General features: G+C 36.7%; 1 protein-coding gene across 2 annotated transcripts; it reads left to right on the top strand.

The window, feature by feature from the left end:
- The first annotated feature begins 451 nt into the window (after positions 1-451).
- LOC117779535 (putative uncharacterized protein DDB_G0277255) lies at positions 452-14,745 on the top strand. 2 transcript variants are annotated; one of them, XM_034615774.1, is made up of 3 exons: positions 460-548; positions 1,146-2,429; positions 12,525-14,745. In XM_034615774.1, exons 2-3 carry the CDS (start codon positions 2,098-2,100, stop codon positions 13,399-13,401), a joined length of 1,209 nt encoding a protein of 402 aa, XP_034471665.1. In that variant the 5' UTR covers positions 460-548; positions 1,146-2,097; the 3' UTR covers positions 13,402-14,745. The 2 variants fall into 2 exon arrangements, with proteins under 2 accessions (XP_034471657.1, XP_034471665.1); XM_034615766.1 differs by having other exon boundaries at positions 452-2,429.
- The last annotated feature ends 2,416 nt before the right edge of the window (positions 14,746-17,161 follow it).

Below are 17,161 nucleotides of genomic sequence, written 5' to 3'. Positions count from 1 at the left end.
AATGGCACAGCAGACAAACAACAGCAACAAAAACAACAACAAAACAAGCTAAGAAAATGCCCCACACAACACACACACACACACGTATACAGTGCCAAAATCTTGCATATCACACTGCAGACACACTCAGAAATTCATATTGAGCTAGCACGCACGTACGCCATGCAATACTCTCTTTACATTGTCTTGCTATGCTCTCTTTACGCTCTTTACGCTGGCGCTTCTGCTCTGTCAACGGGCTCAGCTTAGCCGACGCGACGTCGCGCCGCTTTGCTGCTACTTCCGTTTGTACGTAGTACAACCAGCGATGCCGGCAGCGGCCGAGCCGAAGTTAGTCGAACATCTGTGCGCGCTGCCGACGTCGCTGTCGCTGCCCCGAGCAAGCAAAGGCAAACAAAACGGCCGATGCCGACGCCGATGTCGATGCCGATGCGATGCCAGGCAAAGCCCGTGCGCTTCCATTCATTCAATTTTCAGTTCACTTCGAACGCGAGAACCGTGCGGACGTGCAAGCGGCAGTGGCAAAGTTCGGCCTATTAACAACACAAGTAACGCAACAGCAGCAGCAACAACAACAAGCTTACACGTTCCGCTCTCTCTTACTCGCAACGCCGCCATCAACCTCAACAGGCGCTTACAATTTTCAAACATTTAATAATAATTAAAAAGTACAATTTAAATAAAAATATTACAAAATATTTTTTATGCAATAATCAAATAATTAGCAAAAGACTTTTGTGCCTCACTTTGACTTTGTGTGCGTCGCTATTGCGCCTTTTACCCCTCGCCCCGCCCCCCACATACCGTCCCGCCCTCTCCGCTGGGACCTTAATAAACTGCATTTGCCACTGCCACCAGCCCCCTTCCCCCACCGCCTGACGCCGCGCGTTCAAAAATTAAACAATTAATTAAAAAGAATCAATCAAATATATAGTACATATAAGAAACAATTAAATCGGCTGGAGAAAGGCAAAAATTAAAATAATAATAAAAAGGCTGCCAAGTTAATTTGCAATTGTCAATTGTGTGCCTAACTAAACAATTTGTTATTAAACAAAAAGTGTGTTTGTTTATTTTAAATATATATTTTTTTAAATTTTTGTTGGGTTCCTTTAAATGTTTTTGTCCCATTCTAAATTCAAAAGTCCTGGATTATTTTGAATTTTGATGCGGTCAACGGCAACAACAATACTATAACAACAACAAGTATAAGAAGAAGGAAAAGAAACAGCACAACAATCACAGCAGCAAAAACAAAACAAACGTAACGAAACATAACGGGCCACACGGAGGCAGCAATAAAAAAATAAATAAAAAACAAAGTGAAATCTCACGCAACGCAGCGCAAAATAAACTCAGCAGCAGCGCAGTAGCAGAGCAGCAGCAGCAAAACGGAAAGAGCAGAAGCATTTTAATTCTCTCTTCTCTCCTCACCATCATCACAAAAAACGCAGCGAGCGCGTGTCAGACCAGACATAAACACACACACGTACGCAAGTTAGATCACACACACATGCATACATATGCGAAGACAATGTTGTTGTAATTGCAAATGCAAAAAGTTGCTTCCTGGCTGCCAAATCCTAAAAAAAATTTCTTATAAAAGAGAAGAAAAACAACAACAACATTAAGAAAGCCAGAACGTAAAAGGAAGCAGCAGAATTTAAGTACGGAAAGTATATTGAACAAATATAAATGAACACAGATTGCGAGAGAGAAGGAGAGAGAGGAAGAGAAAGAAACGACATATGAACGATTTGTGGTTTACCTTGTGTGCATTGGGAAGCATATAAGAAGAAGCAGCAGCAGCAGCAATAGAGTTTGAGCAATTGCAACACAGCCAAAGCAAAAAGACGAAGCATCAGGAGAAGAGGAAGGAGAAGACAAAGACGTTGGAAGCAGACAGAAAAATAATAAAAACAAAAACAACAAGCGCAAGAAGAATCCGCAGTCAGTAAAGAAGACAGACAGAGAGAGAGAGAAAGAGAGAGAAAGAGAGACAGGCAGACTCCAAGAGTCGAAGCTTGAGTGCAAGTCAAGCGCACACACACACACACACACACACATTTAAACTCACACACACATATACGTCGCACAATGACCTTGCCAACGAATCCAAACGCAGCAGCGAACGGCGGCAGCGGCAGCGGCAGCGGCAGTGATGATGACTCGGACATGTTTGGACCGCCGCGCTGCTCTCCCCCCATCGGCTATCATCATCATCGGTCGCGCGTGCCGATGATCTCGCCGAAGCTGCGACAGCGCGAAGAGCGTAAACGCATCCTGCAGCTGTGCGCTCACAAGCTGGAGAGGATCAAGGACTCGGAGACGAATCTGCGACGCAGCGTTTGCATCAATAACACATATTGCCGACTCACCGACGAACTGCGACGTGAAAAGCAAATGCGTTATCTACAGAATATGCCAAAGTAAGTACACACTTGCATATATACATATACATATATATTTAGACATTTAATGTGTGAGAGTGAGATAGACAGATGAGATGAGAGGAAACCCCACGCATTTTGTGTTTTGCTCGTTCGTTCGTTCGTTCATTCGATTGCCCTTTAAAATTGTGCGTGGTGTGTGCAACCTTCACTGTTATTCTACTTTGTGGGAAAAGGCCAAAGTTCGTGTTTGTGTGTGTGTGTGTCTGTCTGTGCGTGTGTGTGTGTGTGTGTGTGTGGGTAGATCTCAAGAGATTGCTTGAAATTACTAGAAAAATACGCAAATACCTAAAATTTAACGAATTAAACAAAAATTCACATTTTAAAAGTTTGTCTTTGTCTTTAAATAAATTTTTGAATATTTTTATCTAAAATCAATTTAATAAAAGGATTCATGAGATGCACTGGGTTTATATTTTTTTTTTTTTATTACATTTTTAAATAGAAAAAGAAACCGATGTGAATTTTATGTTTTGTCAAAACAATTACATGACTAACTGTAGATGCTACATCTAAATTTATCGATAGGAGAAAAGCTATTAAAATTAGTTTTAAGAAATGTGCAAAGTGTATCGAAATTAATCGAGGAACAAAATTAATAAACAGTGGTTTTGAGCAATAATGATGTTTTTAGTGAAATGATTAAACCTTCACTAAAATTAGTATGCATACATGGGAAAAAATTCGGACATTTATTTTTATTATATTTTAGTTATAAATTTGCAATATTCTCTCAAATTTAAGGAGGCTACAACACTTTCTTAGGGGTGTTCCAGATGTGTAATAACCAAAAATCAACCAAAAATATATGGTTTGTATTTGTGCTCCACAAATTCCTGCATGATTTCAAAAGTAACATTTATTAATGTTACAAGTTTGTTAAATTTACATATGTATTTGTTAGGAAAAAAGAGGTGAAACACCTAAAATAAAGCCAGAATGAAGGGATTTATTTTAATTTTATTTATTTATTTTTGTTTCTTCCTTGAATATCCCAATTTAAACAGCACGTCAAGTTATTATTTTGACAAAGAAACACATTTATTTCATTGCATATCAAATTGGAATTATGTATTTAACTGATTTAACTGTATTGTTTGGTAGTATGAATAACCCTCAAATAGGCAACAACAACAACAAATCAAGCATACACTCTTTGTACGTATGCGAGTGTGTGTGTGTGTGTGTGTGTAACTTGACGCTTATCAGGATATTTCCGGTGCATTTGATCTGGGGATGTGGTCAGTCCTCTGACAACCGCAGAGCTTAAAACACTCTTCCTGGCACAGTGTTCATTCAATATAATCAACTTGAATGACAGTCGACACTCGATACATACATATATGTATAGTGATGTAAAAATACATTGAAATATCGACAACTCGATATTCACGGAAGCGGTTATCGTGCGATTACTTCAACTTGATGCTTTTTTTTTACGATCTATCGAGTTGATTTCGATCGATTTTCAAGAAAAATCATCAACATTAAAGTTTATCGTAGTTAATTTGCAGAATTTAGTTTGGTCGTTAAATTTTTGATGAACGACCGTAATAAATAATCTACAAAATTGCCAAAGTTTGAATGAAACATTAAAACAATACAAGAAAAATAAGATTTGTAATAAAAGTACGCGTGTAATTTGTGATTACAATTACGTTTTTAAATTAAAATGTTATTTTTTTTATTTTTTTTTTATAAAACGACATTTGCAACTCGATATCTACTGTTTTGCGATACATCGACAACTCGATATTTATTTTTGGCGATTTACTATTTCCTTATAAAAGTCGATGTAAACTTTGGATTTACATCACTACATATGTATGTACAATGTACATGGTACATATGCACTCGATATAACTTGTTTTGAAGTTAAGTTTGAAGAGACATACTTTCTATGTTTAATAACGGTGGCAACTCTCGTATCCATAACTCGACTACAATTAGCTTATTATATCGAATGTGCACAGTAGTATTTGTGTTTGTGCTTGTATTTGTATTTGTATTTGTATTTTGTTGCATTCAGGCCAAGCGCAAAGCAAAGCAAAGCAAAAACTCAAGAGACATTAAACAACAGCAATAAGCAGCAACAACAAGCAGTCAACAGAAACAGAAACGACACACAAAATACAAAACGAAACTAAAAACGGCAGCAGAGGCAGCGACGGCGACAGAGGCAGAGGTAGCAACAGCAGCAACAACTAGAAAAGCAGAGACAGCAAGCCAGTCGGCAGCGCAGCAGCAGCGTCTGCCTTTTTGGTCTCTTCTGTAAAGAAGGGCGTGCTTGTGTGTGTGTGTGAGTGAGTGTGCGAGTGTGTGTGGCGAGATGAGAAAGATGAGATGAGAAAAGTAAGAGGCATTTTGTCCAAAATAAAAGGAAAAGAAATAATAAATGCAGTTGCTCAGTTGTAACATGCACAATTCGATAACATAAATGGATTTGAAATTATCACACTCACACACATATGGACATGCATATGTAAATGTATTTGTATGCATGTACATATGTGTAAATGTATATGTATGGACAAGTGAATAATCAAGTTATTGACGCGTCAATCAGCAAACCAAATCAAAAAAGACAGGAACAAAAAAATTAAGAAAAATAACAACAACAAGAAAACAACATTTAAAAAACAACACCAAAAAAATACAGTTGGGGAACAACCTTCGTTGCGCAGATAGACGCCGATTACAGGCAACAACAACAAGAACAACAACAACAAAAGTAACTAAAAAGCAAAGCAAAAACCAAAAGAAATCAAAGCAAGAGCTGTAGAAATACACAAGCACTAACACACAAACACATGCATATGTTTATGCATCTATTTGTGTGTGTTGTGTGTGTGTGTGTGTGTGTGTGCGCTAAAAAACATTGCGCTTGTTGAAATAATCACGTTCCACTTGCAACAAAAAGCAACCATAACAACAACAAAAGCAACAGCAACAACAAAGCGACAGTGATGATAGCAAGCAATGTTTTTAGTTGTTGTTGTGTTGTTGGTGCACCTCTAGTCTACAGTATCTCCCCTATGTATGTATGTATCTATGTGTGTATGTACATACAAATACCACAAGAGCTAAAGCCAGCACATGCCAACAACAACAACAACAACCACAACAACAACAAGACGAAACGCAACAAAAACCTTCAGACTTTGCAAACACACACACATATATATTTATTAATATGTAGTATAATTATTTATAGCCTTGCAAACTCGCTAGAGTTATTATAATTTTAACACGCAGATGTATTTTTTTTTATTTTTGGGTGCTTTACAAATTATCCTAGTGATGAATACATGTTAATATATTTCTTTTTGTAATATAATTCGCCTGCAATTATTATATGCTGGTTATTCAATGGGCAAAAGTCCGACTGGGCTATCATGTAATCGCGCGCTCTCTTGCTCTCTCTCAGCTCCCTCACATTTGCTTGCTCTCCGAGAGAGCAAAGCGCGTTGTTATTATTATTGCTAGCTTTGCATGTGTTGGGTGAGAGAGAGAGAGAGAGAGAGAGAGAATGTATTGGCGATCATCATCAGCATAGACAGCATCTTTGTTGTTGTTGTTGTTTTTCTATGTTACAATGTTGTCAATTAAATGTTTGCGCTCTCGCTCTCTTGCTATGTTCTGCGCTCTTATATTGAAGTGTGTCGAATCCCTTCTTATTGTGAGAAGAGTTTGGTGTGTGGGAGGGGGACGGCATGACTAATGCACTTTTATCTTTTGTAATAATATTAATGTGTATACAAATGTACATACATATATCGACTAACGGCAATGCATTGATTCTTAAGAAAAAAAATAAATATAATTATTCTTTTGTCTCACACAATTAAAAATAAACAATATAAATTTTATATTTTGTTTTCATACAGCGCATTTAAAATTCGTCTTAAACTTTGCTTAATCTTTTTTTTCTTTTCTTGTCTTGCTTGACTTTTCATTTTTGCCTTTGTACACGTACACTGCTCTGCCGCTGCCGCTGCTCTGCTGCCGCTGGCGTTTGACCGTTAAATAGTTTGGCCCACTGTGCGCAGTTGTTGTTGTTGATTGCTGATTGCTGTTGCTGGTAGCAGCAATTGTTGTTGTTGTTGTGCTTGAAGTCAGTCTATTTAATTGTGTTTCTTCTTTCGTTCTTTCTTTACATTCACTACTTCTGCCATTTGTTTTACCGTTAATTTGTAATAAGCGGCTGCTGTTTACGTTTTATGATTTTGCTTTGCTTTTCATTTCGCATGTTGCTTCCCCCTCCTCCCTTCGCCCCTTTCTCTTGTATGTAGATAACGTGTACAACTGACATCTGTCATTTATCTATGTATGTATGTTTGTATCTAGCTTCGTTTGGCCATTGTCCATTCTGCCTCTTTTCTTTTTGCCACTGTTTGCTGTTTCCTCTTTTGCTACACTGCCTGCAAGGAGACAAGACAAACAAAAAGTGCCGTTACACAAATACGCTCACAAACATTGTTGTAGCATTTGATTGTTGTTGTTGTATTTTTGTGCGCACCCAAAAACTTAATTCATCGCAATCGCAGTTTTTGCTTTTTGCTTTGATTCGCTGCTGCTGCTGCTTCTTCTTGCCAGAGAGTTGGCCCGCTGTCGGCGTCAATGTTGACGCTGCTGCTGCTGCCGCTGTCGCTGCTGTTTCGTGCGCTGCGTTTCCGTTTTTGCTTTGTTTGACATGTTTTCTCCCGCGGAGACGCCTGCATAAGTTTGTGTGTATGTCTATGTGTGTGTGTGTGTGTGCTTATTACTTTGATGTTTCTTTCATGCGGCAGCGACAATCGATAAATTAATCAAAAACAAAGCGATAAAATGCATAAAGTAGAAATTTGTGAACATTTCATAAATGCATGCATCTCATTAGTTGTAAGCGTTTATATCTATGTATGTGTGTGTGTGTGTGTGTGTGTGTGTGTGCACTGTCAGCATAAAAGTAAACGCTTATAAACATATTTTTACTATCGATTTACATTTATCGACTCGGCTATTACATACAAGTGTTTGTATGTGCATATTTATATGTAAAATAGTACAACAATAAAGTTAATTCAATTGCTTAACACATTCATCTAGTATCTATCTTTCCTCCTCTGACCCTTCAATTCCTTCTTCTCTTTGCACACACATTTTGTAACCCACCGCCCCATTTTTATTATTTTCTTTTCTTTCTTTTTTTGTATTTTTGCGGCGTCGTAATATTTCGCGACTGCGACTGCGACGACGACGTTTTTATAGTTTTTCTGTGTTATCTCTTGACTGCTGCTGCCGCTGCTGTTACTATTGCCTTTTGTTGTTGTCTGCCGCTTGTGCTGTTGTAGTTTCAGTTGTCATTCGTTGTCGCTGCCGCCGCTGCTCTGTTGCTGCTCTGCTGCTGCTGCCGCTGCTTTTGTTGCGCATCTCATCTATTCGGTAACGATTGCAGCATAAGCAACGATTGCCTACTTCACACACACACACACTCACACTCGAAGAATATAAGAGCGGGTGATAAGAGAGAGGCAGGTAGTAAGAGATGTGTGCTATTTGCCATTTGCATTTTGTGTGTCTGGGCGCGCTTTTAAAATATCTAGAACAATTAGATTATACAATTACAATTACTTGATTGAAACATATGCATATGTATGTGTCTGTGTGTGTGTGTATGCATGCATTTATTTATACATAGTCATATACATACATAGTTAGTCATGTATTTGTTATGACAAAGAAAAAATTAACATATTTGATTTCTTAGTTAAAACCAATGATTGAACTCATGATTTATATTTCACTTGTTTTTGATAATATTGATTTTCTCACAATTTTGTTGACTAAAAACATACATTTTTGGTTTAAATTTCGACAGTTGGCAACACTGTGTAAAAACTACATTTAGCTGTTGCTGTTGTAAATGTTGTTAATGTTGTTAACTAATGACAACACGCACGCGTTTTTATATTTGAATTGTACACTTTTTGCATTTTCTCATAGTTGTTGCTATTTGTGTAATTGCTTATCAGCAGTGTGTACACACACACGCTACAGTTAATGGCTGATAAGAGCCAGAGACAAACTAACACAACTAATGTATGTATACAAATGTCTATGTATGTATGTATATATGACTTTAAAAACGCTGCTTTAAATTGAATTTGCATGGGGCAACAAGGGAAGCATATGTATCTCAATATCGCAATATAACAATATCACAATATCACACGAAGCGTAACGAAGCCACAAGCCAAGTCAACAACGTGGCAAAGTCTTGTGAGGGGGAGGGGTGAGTGGTGGGGTGGGGTGGGGTGTGGGAAGTGAGGTTGCCACATCAAATGAAGTTGTCTGTGACATTTACGCCTCCTGCGGCTCAAGCGACCCCAACAGAGAGACAGAGACAAAGACAGAAAGAGAGAGAGAGAGAGAGAGAGGGCGCGCGAGAGGGTGACAGGGAGAGAAGGAGAGTCGCGTCCTACATTCGCGACTGCCACTCACAACGCTTTCCCACTCTCTTTCCCCCCTCTCTTCTTCTTTCTCGCGCCCTTTGTCTTGCTTCTTATACTTTTGTGCTATGCTTCACTCTTTTTTACTTTTTGCACTTGTCGTTCGATTGTGCGACATTTTTTATTTAAAATTTTTCTTGTTGCTTTTTTCTTTCAAACTGCTGCACTTTGTGTGCAGCTTTTCGTTTTTGTTTTTGTTTTGTTCTGTGTGCTCTCTCTCGCTACATTTCGCCTCGGGAATATTTATGGATATTTCTAAGGCAAATTATGGACATGCAATACAGCCTTGAACTCAAAGCAATGATTAAGAGAGGCAGGAGAGGTGAAGAAGAAGTAGCAGTAGAATTAGAAGAAGTAAGTTAGTTTAGTTATTTATTTATTTATGGAACGTCAAGTAAAATCAGTAGACAAATGAAAACGATCAAAAATTTAAAATTTAAAAATTTAATTTAACGATTTAAAAGAAAAATAGGTATAAATATGTAGATTAAATTAAAAAAAAGTGATATGTAGGTGAAGCGCATAAAATGTTTGCAATTCCATAGCAAAAGATGGTTGAAATGAAGGGCGGGGGGGAAGCTACAACAGCAACACATACAAGCATGTGTACATAATTGTACATCGTATGTAAGTATGTGTTAAGAGACGGCAGCATATTTCGCCACACGGCCACGGACCATCGAAAACGTGCGCAAAACGAAAACACAGATAAGACTAAAAGAAACAAAAACAATAAAAAAAAAACCCCAACAACAACAACAATAGCAAGCCAGGCAGCAGCCGCAGCGCTTTAGCTTAGCCAACTCCCCACTCTACTCCGCTCTACAGACCCACCCCACCCCACCCCTAACATCACGTCACACGTTTGCCATTCGAGAGTGGAGAGTGGACAATATCGTTTGCTTATCGGTCGCATGCCATACAAATACAAATACAAATGCAAACACAAACAGACACACGCACACACGCCAATACAAGTGCATAATTGTTTGCGCCCGCTCTCCCGCTCCCGCTCTCACTCTCACTGCCGCACTTACACTCGCAATCGCACTCACACTCACACTCAGTGCTCTTTTTGCTACTCTTCAATGTCAGTTGACGGCGGCATCCCAAAAAGCATTGACAAGAAGCTTTATTACTATTATTAATTGCTGTTGCTTGCTTACTTGTTGTTGTTGTTGTTGTTGTCAAAGAAGAACTTGAGGTATTGAAAGAGCAAACTCAGCAGCTCACTCTCTCTCTTTCTCTCTCTTTTACACACACTTGATGTCATCATTGGCAAGTGAAAATTAAAGCTTTAATCACTTTGACTTTTTCTTGTTGTTAATTTTGTAAGAAATTTGCAGATACATTATTATCGTTTTTTATATTTTACATAATACGCGATGAATATATCACTCAATTCCACTCACCACCCCCCTCACCACCCCCCTCACCACCCCCCTCACCACCCACTTACATTCCTTGTCAAAAGTTTTGCAGTTGGCAACTTTAATTTTTATTTATTTTTGTTGGTTTTATTATTATTTTTTTTTTTTTGGGTTCATTTGGACACTTGTGCAATGACTGCATTTGTTAAGCTCTGCCCTCTGCCGCTGTCGCTGCTGCTGCCTCTGCTGCTGCCGCTGCCTTTACTTCACCCTCTGCTCCACTCTCTGCTCCACTCTCTTTGCGCTTTTGGCAATGTTATTTGGTCAGTTTGTTGCTGTTTTAACCCTTTTTTTTTGACTGCTTCATTTTCGTTGCTCCCATTTGTTGTTGTTGTTGTTACTCTGGCTGTTGTTGCTTTTAAGTTAACGGTACGCGCAATAGTCGGCAAGCAACAATAGCAACAACAACTTAACTAACATACTTTTATTTTTTTGCTGCTGCTCCTCTGCTCACAAACACACACACACACACATGCATACGCGGCTCTCTTTGTACGCTTTCTGGTTTTGGTTTTCTACTATAAAGCTCTGAGCGCGATTTGTTGTCGCTTCTTCTTCTTCAGCGTTTCATTTCGTTTCGTTTCGCGTTGTGTTTTTACTCGTTATGTTTTGTAGTATTTGTTGCTATTTTTTTTTGTTGTGTACAGATTCCTACGTACTTTCGCTTTTTATTTTTTTCGCACCACGCTTTACCCCTCTTCTTACTTCCCCTGTGCCATTCTTGTCCGTTATTATGTGTGCGTGTGTGTGTGTGTGTATGTGTGCGTGGGTCTGTATATGTATGCTTCTTTTTTTTTCTTTTCTCTTCTGCTTTAATAGTGAACATTGACATGCTTAGCTGCGTATTTTAATGCGTCGCCGTTGACGTTGACGTCGTCGTCCCAGTCTTGATGGCTTTTGTCTTCTTCTTCTTCTTCTTCTACTACCTTTGCTGACTTAATTCACATATTTTGTTGCTGTTGTTGCTGTTGCTTTGCTTCTTCAAACAGTTTGCCATATTGACTGAAAAAGACACTGACTGACTGACTGACTAAAGTTGGAAGGTGGGTGGAGTGGGGTGTAGAGGGGGGAACACAACAGTGGCGGAGTTATGGGGCTAGCGTGTGAGGGAGGGGCGACAGGGGAGGGGCAGGCGTGTCACAGTTGCTTTTATTGAAAGAGAAATTAGCTGAAACTTATTTCGCTGCTGGTCGCCATCGCTTATAACGGGACTCAGTTGGCCCAGTTAATTAAAGTGCGACCCCCAATGCCTTGAAAATTGACAACGATAATGTACGATAAGCAGAAAGGAGGAGGCGGGGAGGAGAAATGGTGTCGCTAAAATGTTTAATTAGGGGTGTTCCAGAAATTCAGATCAACCAAAAACCCATACATTTTTGGTAGGTTTTCGGTTGTTTTACATTTCTGGAACATCCCCCTGAATAAAATTCAAAATATTGCTTAAAATGTTTGTTTAATGCAACAAATCATTTAGAAATATTTTTGTTAATACAATAATATCAATTTGAATTCTCTTCAACTTCTTCTGTATTATTGAAAATTTAGAATACATGTTGTTTATTTATTAACTTTAACTAGTTAAATTATGCATAAAGTAAAACAAAAATTAAATAATAATTAGATAAACAATTAAATTATAACACTCGGGAAAATTTTAATAAAAATTAAATTAACAATTAAATTATAATACTTAAAAAACCGAATTTATGATATGACTGAAGATATAAAAAAGTTAAATTAAGTTAAGTCTGGGGAATTAAAAAAATAAATTAATTGATCCAGAAAAAAAATTGTACAAGCTGCAAATGTAAATTTTACTATAATGAAAAACAAAAGATGTTAGAAAAAGAGAAAAATAAAAAATTGGGGTAGAAAGTAGAAGAAGAGATGAAATGTGCTAAGAATTGTGTAATCGATGATTGCAAATGATAATTCATAAATCAATTAATTACACTTATTAAAAACAACATATGAGTTGCAGTTGAAATAATCGTTAATATGAACTCGAATATGTGTGTGTTTGTGTGTTTGTGTGTTGCCTGTATGATTGTCGCACAGGTTTTTCTCGTATTTACCTTTTATACCGTTTTGTCTCAATGCCTTTTCACTAACTTTCCCTACCACTTTCTCTCTCTTTCTCGGTGTGGATACAGAACCGATAACAGCAGCACGGAATTGGCGCGTGAGAACCTCTTCCAGCCTAACATGGATGACGCAAAGCCCAATATGAACAACAACCACAACGGCAACAACAAGTCACCGTATGGAGATGGAGGCGCCACAAATGCCAGTGGCATGAACCATGGACAACGCACCATTTGCTCCATTGAGAATCATCAGTCGTCGCAATTGACGACGCGCCACGGATCCAACTCCTGCTCCTCCTCCCACTCATTATCATCATGCTCCTCCTCTACCACATCTTCCTCGTCCTCCTCCTCCTCCTCGTCGTCCTCGTCCTCAGTGAGTGCAGCAGTTGCAGCGGCAAGAAAGCGTCAGTTATCGAATAGCAATCTGGTCAATGATCTGGAAATACTCGATCGTGAGCTGAGCGCCATAAATGCCCCAATGCCGCTTATCGATCCGGAAATTACCCAAGGCGCCGAGCAATTGGAGAAGGCGTCACTCTCTGCCTCCCGGAAGCGACTGCGCAGCAACAGCGAGGATGAAAGCGATCGTCTGGTGCGTGAGGCATTATCACAATTCTATATGCCGCCACAGCGTCTCATATCGGCCATCGAGGATTGTCCACTGGATGTGGTTGGACTCGGAGTTGGATCAGGCGCCGGCGTCATCGATCACAATAGCAATAGTAAGCGTGCCAAGCTGAGTGCTGATCATTTGGAGCTGGTTGATTTCGATATGAATCAAAATCAAAAGGATTTCGAGGTCATCATGGATGCACTGCGTCTGGGAACGCCGAGTCCACCGAGCCACGGTGCCAGCAGCGATTCATGCGGTCAGGCGGCCATGATGAGCGAATCGGCGAGCGTGTTTCACAATCTCGTTGTCACATCGCTCGAGACATGAAAGTATCAGTAAACAGTAAACACAATAAAAACAAAAACAAAAACAAAAACAGGGCCAAGCACAGGTGCATGACCCCCAACCCCAACCACTATCACTCCTGCAAAGGATAAAGATGAAGATGATGCAGATGAAAGGAAAAGGAAAAACCACAAATTGGCCTAAAAGCAACAGCAGCAACAAACAAAGCAAAACACAACACAACACAACAAAAGAAAACAAACAAAAACAAAAACAAAAACAACAACATTTATACAATTAAACAAGACAAAGAGCAAAGAGTTTTTAGGTTAGGTTTAGCGGCTAATTAATGCATAAGCTTAGACTAAGTACTAGTTTTTTAAGTCTGGGGTAGGGAGATTACAGGGGAGGGAAATAAGTAAAAAGAAAACAGGTCGGTCCGTATTACAGCATATAGAGAATAGTACAGCTATATATACTACTATATATGTACATACGACCGACTTGGTCCTGCCTAAAGCGTCTCGCAATTTGTACAAACTTTGTTTGTTGGTTTGCTTTTTTATTATTATTAGGTTAAGTTAAAGTCGAGAAAGAAAAAGATACACACACACACAACAAAAATCAAAGAATTTGTAGTCAAAAAAAAGAAAAAAATTGTCAAAAAAAAAAAAAATAATAATATCACATATAAAGATTGAGAGAGAAGAGGAAAAGAGTTAGTAAAAAGAAAAAAGCTTGAGACAGGTGAGATATTTGTTGATAATGCAATCAATAATCCGCTATAGTTACATTTTCATATATTATGATTTTGCCATTTGCTCATTTTGACAACAAATAATTCAATTCAATTAAATTGACAACACATTTTGAATGCTCGGCTTAACTTCCATTTTGCACATTCCAGGCTTTAATACTCGCGGCTGAGCATTCAATTCAAAACTGAAAAAAAGAAGGGAAAAAAGTAAAAAAGTGAAATCAAAAATTGTTTCCACAAAAGACACAAATTTTTAAATTTTGTGGCCGCTACTTTAAATCCAAAAGCAAAACAAAAATAGTTCCTGCCGCCAAACGAAATTACTCGTTACTTTTTTAAAATTCTTATTAAAGTTTTTTGTAAGCAAATGCGACACAATCTTTTAAATTAAACTAAAAATTGTCGTTCTCCTAGTCACAAAATATAAGGAAAAACTAAAGAGAACAAATGAAAACTATAAACTTTGATGCAGTTAACAGTTACAAGTAATTTCCCCCGTCCAGTTTACAGCATTCGCTTCCAGAAGAGCATAAAATACCAAAAAGATATCGAAAGTTGAAGAAAAACCTACCGAATTCCAATTGTTTAGCCAGTGATAAAATGAATATTAACACAGTTGCAACAAAAAACGACTAAATAAATATATATATATATAGTTGTATATATATATATATTAATTCAAAAATAAACTGTGATCCTAGCTCACGTAGCACTCATTAAATACTAAAAAACATAAGATTTTTAGTTAAAGCCAAAACGGGCACACCCTACTTTTTTTTTCTTTTTTGTCATTTTCTATTATTTTTAATCTGTTGCGGTTCTGGAAGTGAATACTTTAACAAACGGACGAGGCGTGAAGAGCAGGATAACGGTTTCATTTTCCTTTTTATATATAGAAAAAAAAACCAGGAAATTTTCTAATTTGCTAAACATTTTAAACTACTGTGCACAGCTAAATAAGAAAAAAAAAACAAGAACAACCAACAACAAAATGAAGACATTTGTTAGGAAACGTGTAGAAACAACAACAAGAACAAAATGGAATATTAAATAGCAATTTAAAAAGAATATATACAAAAAGTGCAATTAGAATTTTTTTAAATATTGACGCAACAAAGCAACAAAGCAACAAAATAAGTAATAAACTTAATAACAAAATGATAAAAATAAAAAACAAAATCAACAAAGTGCATTCAAAAGATATGTAAAGAAAATGTAGTATTTAAAAAACAATTGAACAGAAAATTGGACAAGCAAAATTAAACAAAATACAAAACACAATTTAAGGCAAATAATAAGTAAAAACAAACAAAAAAAAAAAATACAAAAAAATTATTTTTTCTTCGAAAAAAAAAATGGCTGTGATAGAAATTTAAGTTTTTTTTTGCTTAAGAGTTATTATTATAAAAAGTAAATGAAAAACAAAATCAAACAGAATGAAAATCCAACAACAAAAACATAAACATAAATACATTTATATGATCTATCAATGTACATAAAATATAAGAAAAACATTTAGTATTAGTAATCAAAAAGAAGTGTACTGACAACAAAGAAAAGAACAACAAGAAACAAAATCAAAAGGTTGCAAGCGAAGCTTAAGAGAGCGAGAGCGAGCGCATCTCTCTTGCTCGCTCGCACTCGTCTTTTTTTGATACTCACGTTCGCTCACAAAAGCGCTCTCTCTCTCTCTCTCCATTTGCAACTTTCGCTCGCAGCTTTCATTGATTTGATTTTTGCATTTGTCTATCAAAATCGTAAGCTTTCGTTTCTATTTCTGTTTCTGTTTTGGTTTCATTTTGTTTTTGTTAATTGCCTCGTTTTGTTATACGTTTTTTTTATTAGCTGCAGCGCCAAAAAAAACGTCTCAAAAATCTAAAGATCAAGAAAAACAAAAAACATCATTTTGATAGAAATGCCTACAAAAAAAAAAAAAAGAAAAGATAAAAACCAATTACCAACAAACTTGATGAATGTTGGCAATTACCAACTAATTATTATTAATATGTAATTAATATCGTTATTATTATTATTGTATTCTTTTCCACACTTTGGCGGGGTGTCGTTCCAAAGAATATGGCGCATCTTAAGTGGCCAATCTTCTAGCCTAGTTATGAAATACATACTTATTTTCATATATAGTATATTTACTATATATTAACATTATTCGCATTATTATTATTAATTGTAATTGCCAAAAAAAAAAAGAAAAAAATGATAAAAGATTAATTTTAATGGTAAAAGAAAACGGCTTAAATTTTAATCTTTCTATTGTTAAAAATCTGCAAAATACCACATACATCATTTTGTTAAAAAATGTTAATACCTTAAGTTTCCTTTACAATTGAAACTATGTATTTTTTTTTCCTATTTTATATTGTATTATTATTTTATTTTTCGTGTTTAACTAGAAAAATTTTAGACGTACTACATAATTTTATTATTAATATATGCGTATGACAATTATTTCCATTTTAGTTAATATATTTCATGCCTTGGAGCAATTCTACTAAGCGTTCAGAGCTACAAAATAAATTAAATATAAAATGCATAAACACCTTTTGTTCTTATTATTTGAAATTGTTTTGGCTTGGTTTATTTTTTAGTTGAAAACATAAACAATCTGCTGCAAAAAAGAAATGCCTTTGTCAAATCAAATATGAGGTAACAATTTGTTTTCGTTAGAACTTGTTTAACTAAATTAAATAAAAGCAGTTTTTATTTGACATATTGTGGCGTAATGCTACATTATATATTTCAACACATTTAAACAATTTAGAGGGTATTATTAGCGTTGGAAATAGTATGTAAATATGGAACAAAGCTTAAGTTTAGTTTCAATCAAGTTGCTTTCGTAACCTTGTTTAATTTTGTTACTTTTATTGTGGTTGTTTTTGTTGTTCTCTCATGAGATCATCCCCGTATGGTAGAGCTACCAAATTATATGTAGGTATTTCGGCGATTTGCTTAACTGACCCAGCTCAGGGTTATTTCTCTTTTGGGGGTCAAATGCAACAACAAGAATAACAAAGCATATAAACAATG

Source organism: Drosophila innubila, chromosome X (genome assembly GCF_004354385.1).
Source record: "Drosophila innubila isolate TH190305 chromosome X, UK_Dinn_1.0, whole genome shotgun sequence".
Lineage (NCBI taxonomy): Eukaryota > Metazoa > Arthropoda > Insecta > Diptera > Drosophilidae > Drosophila > Drosophila innubila.
The sequence above is the reverse complement of the archived record's forward strand: the minus strand, read 5'-3'. Positions and strand labels throughout refer to the sequence as shown.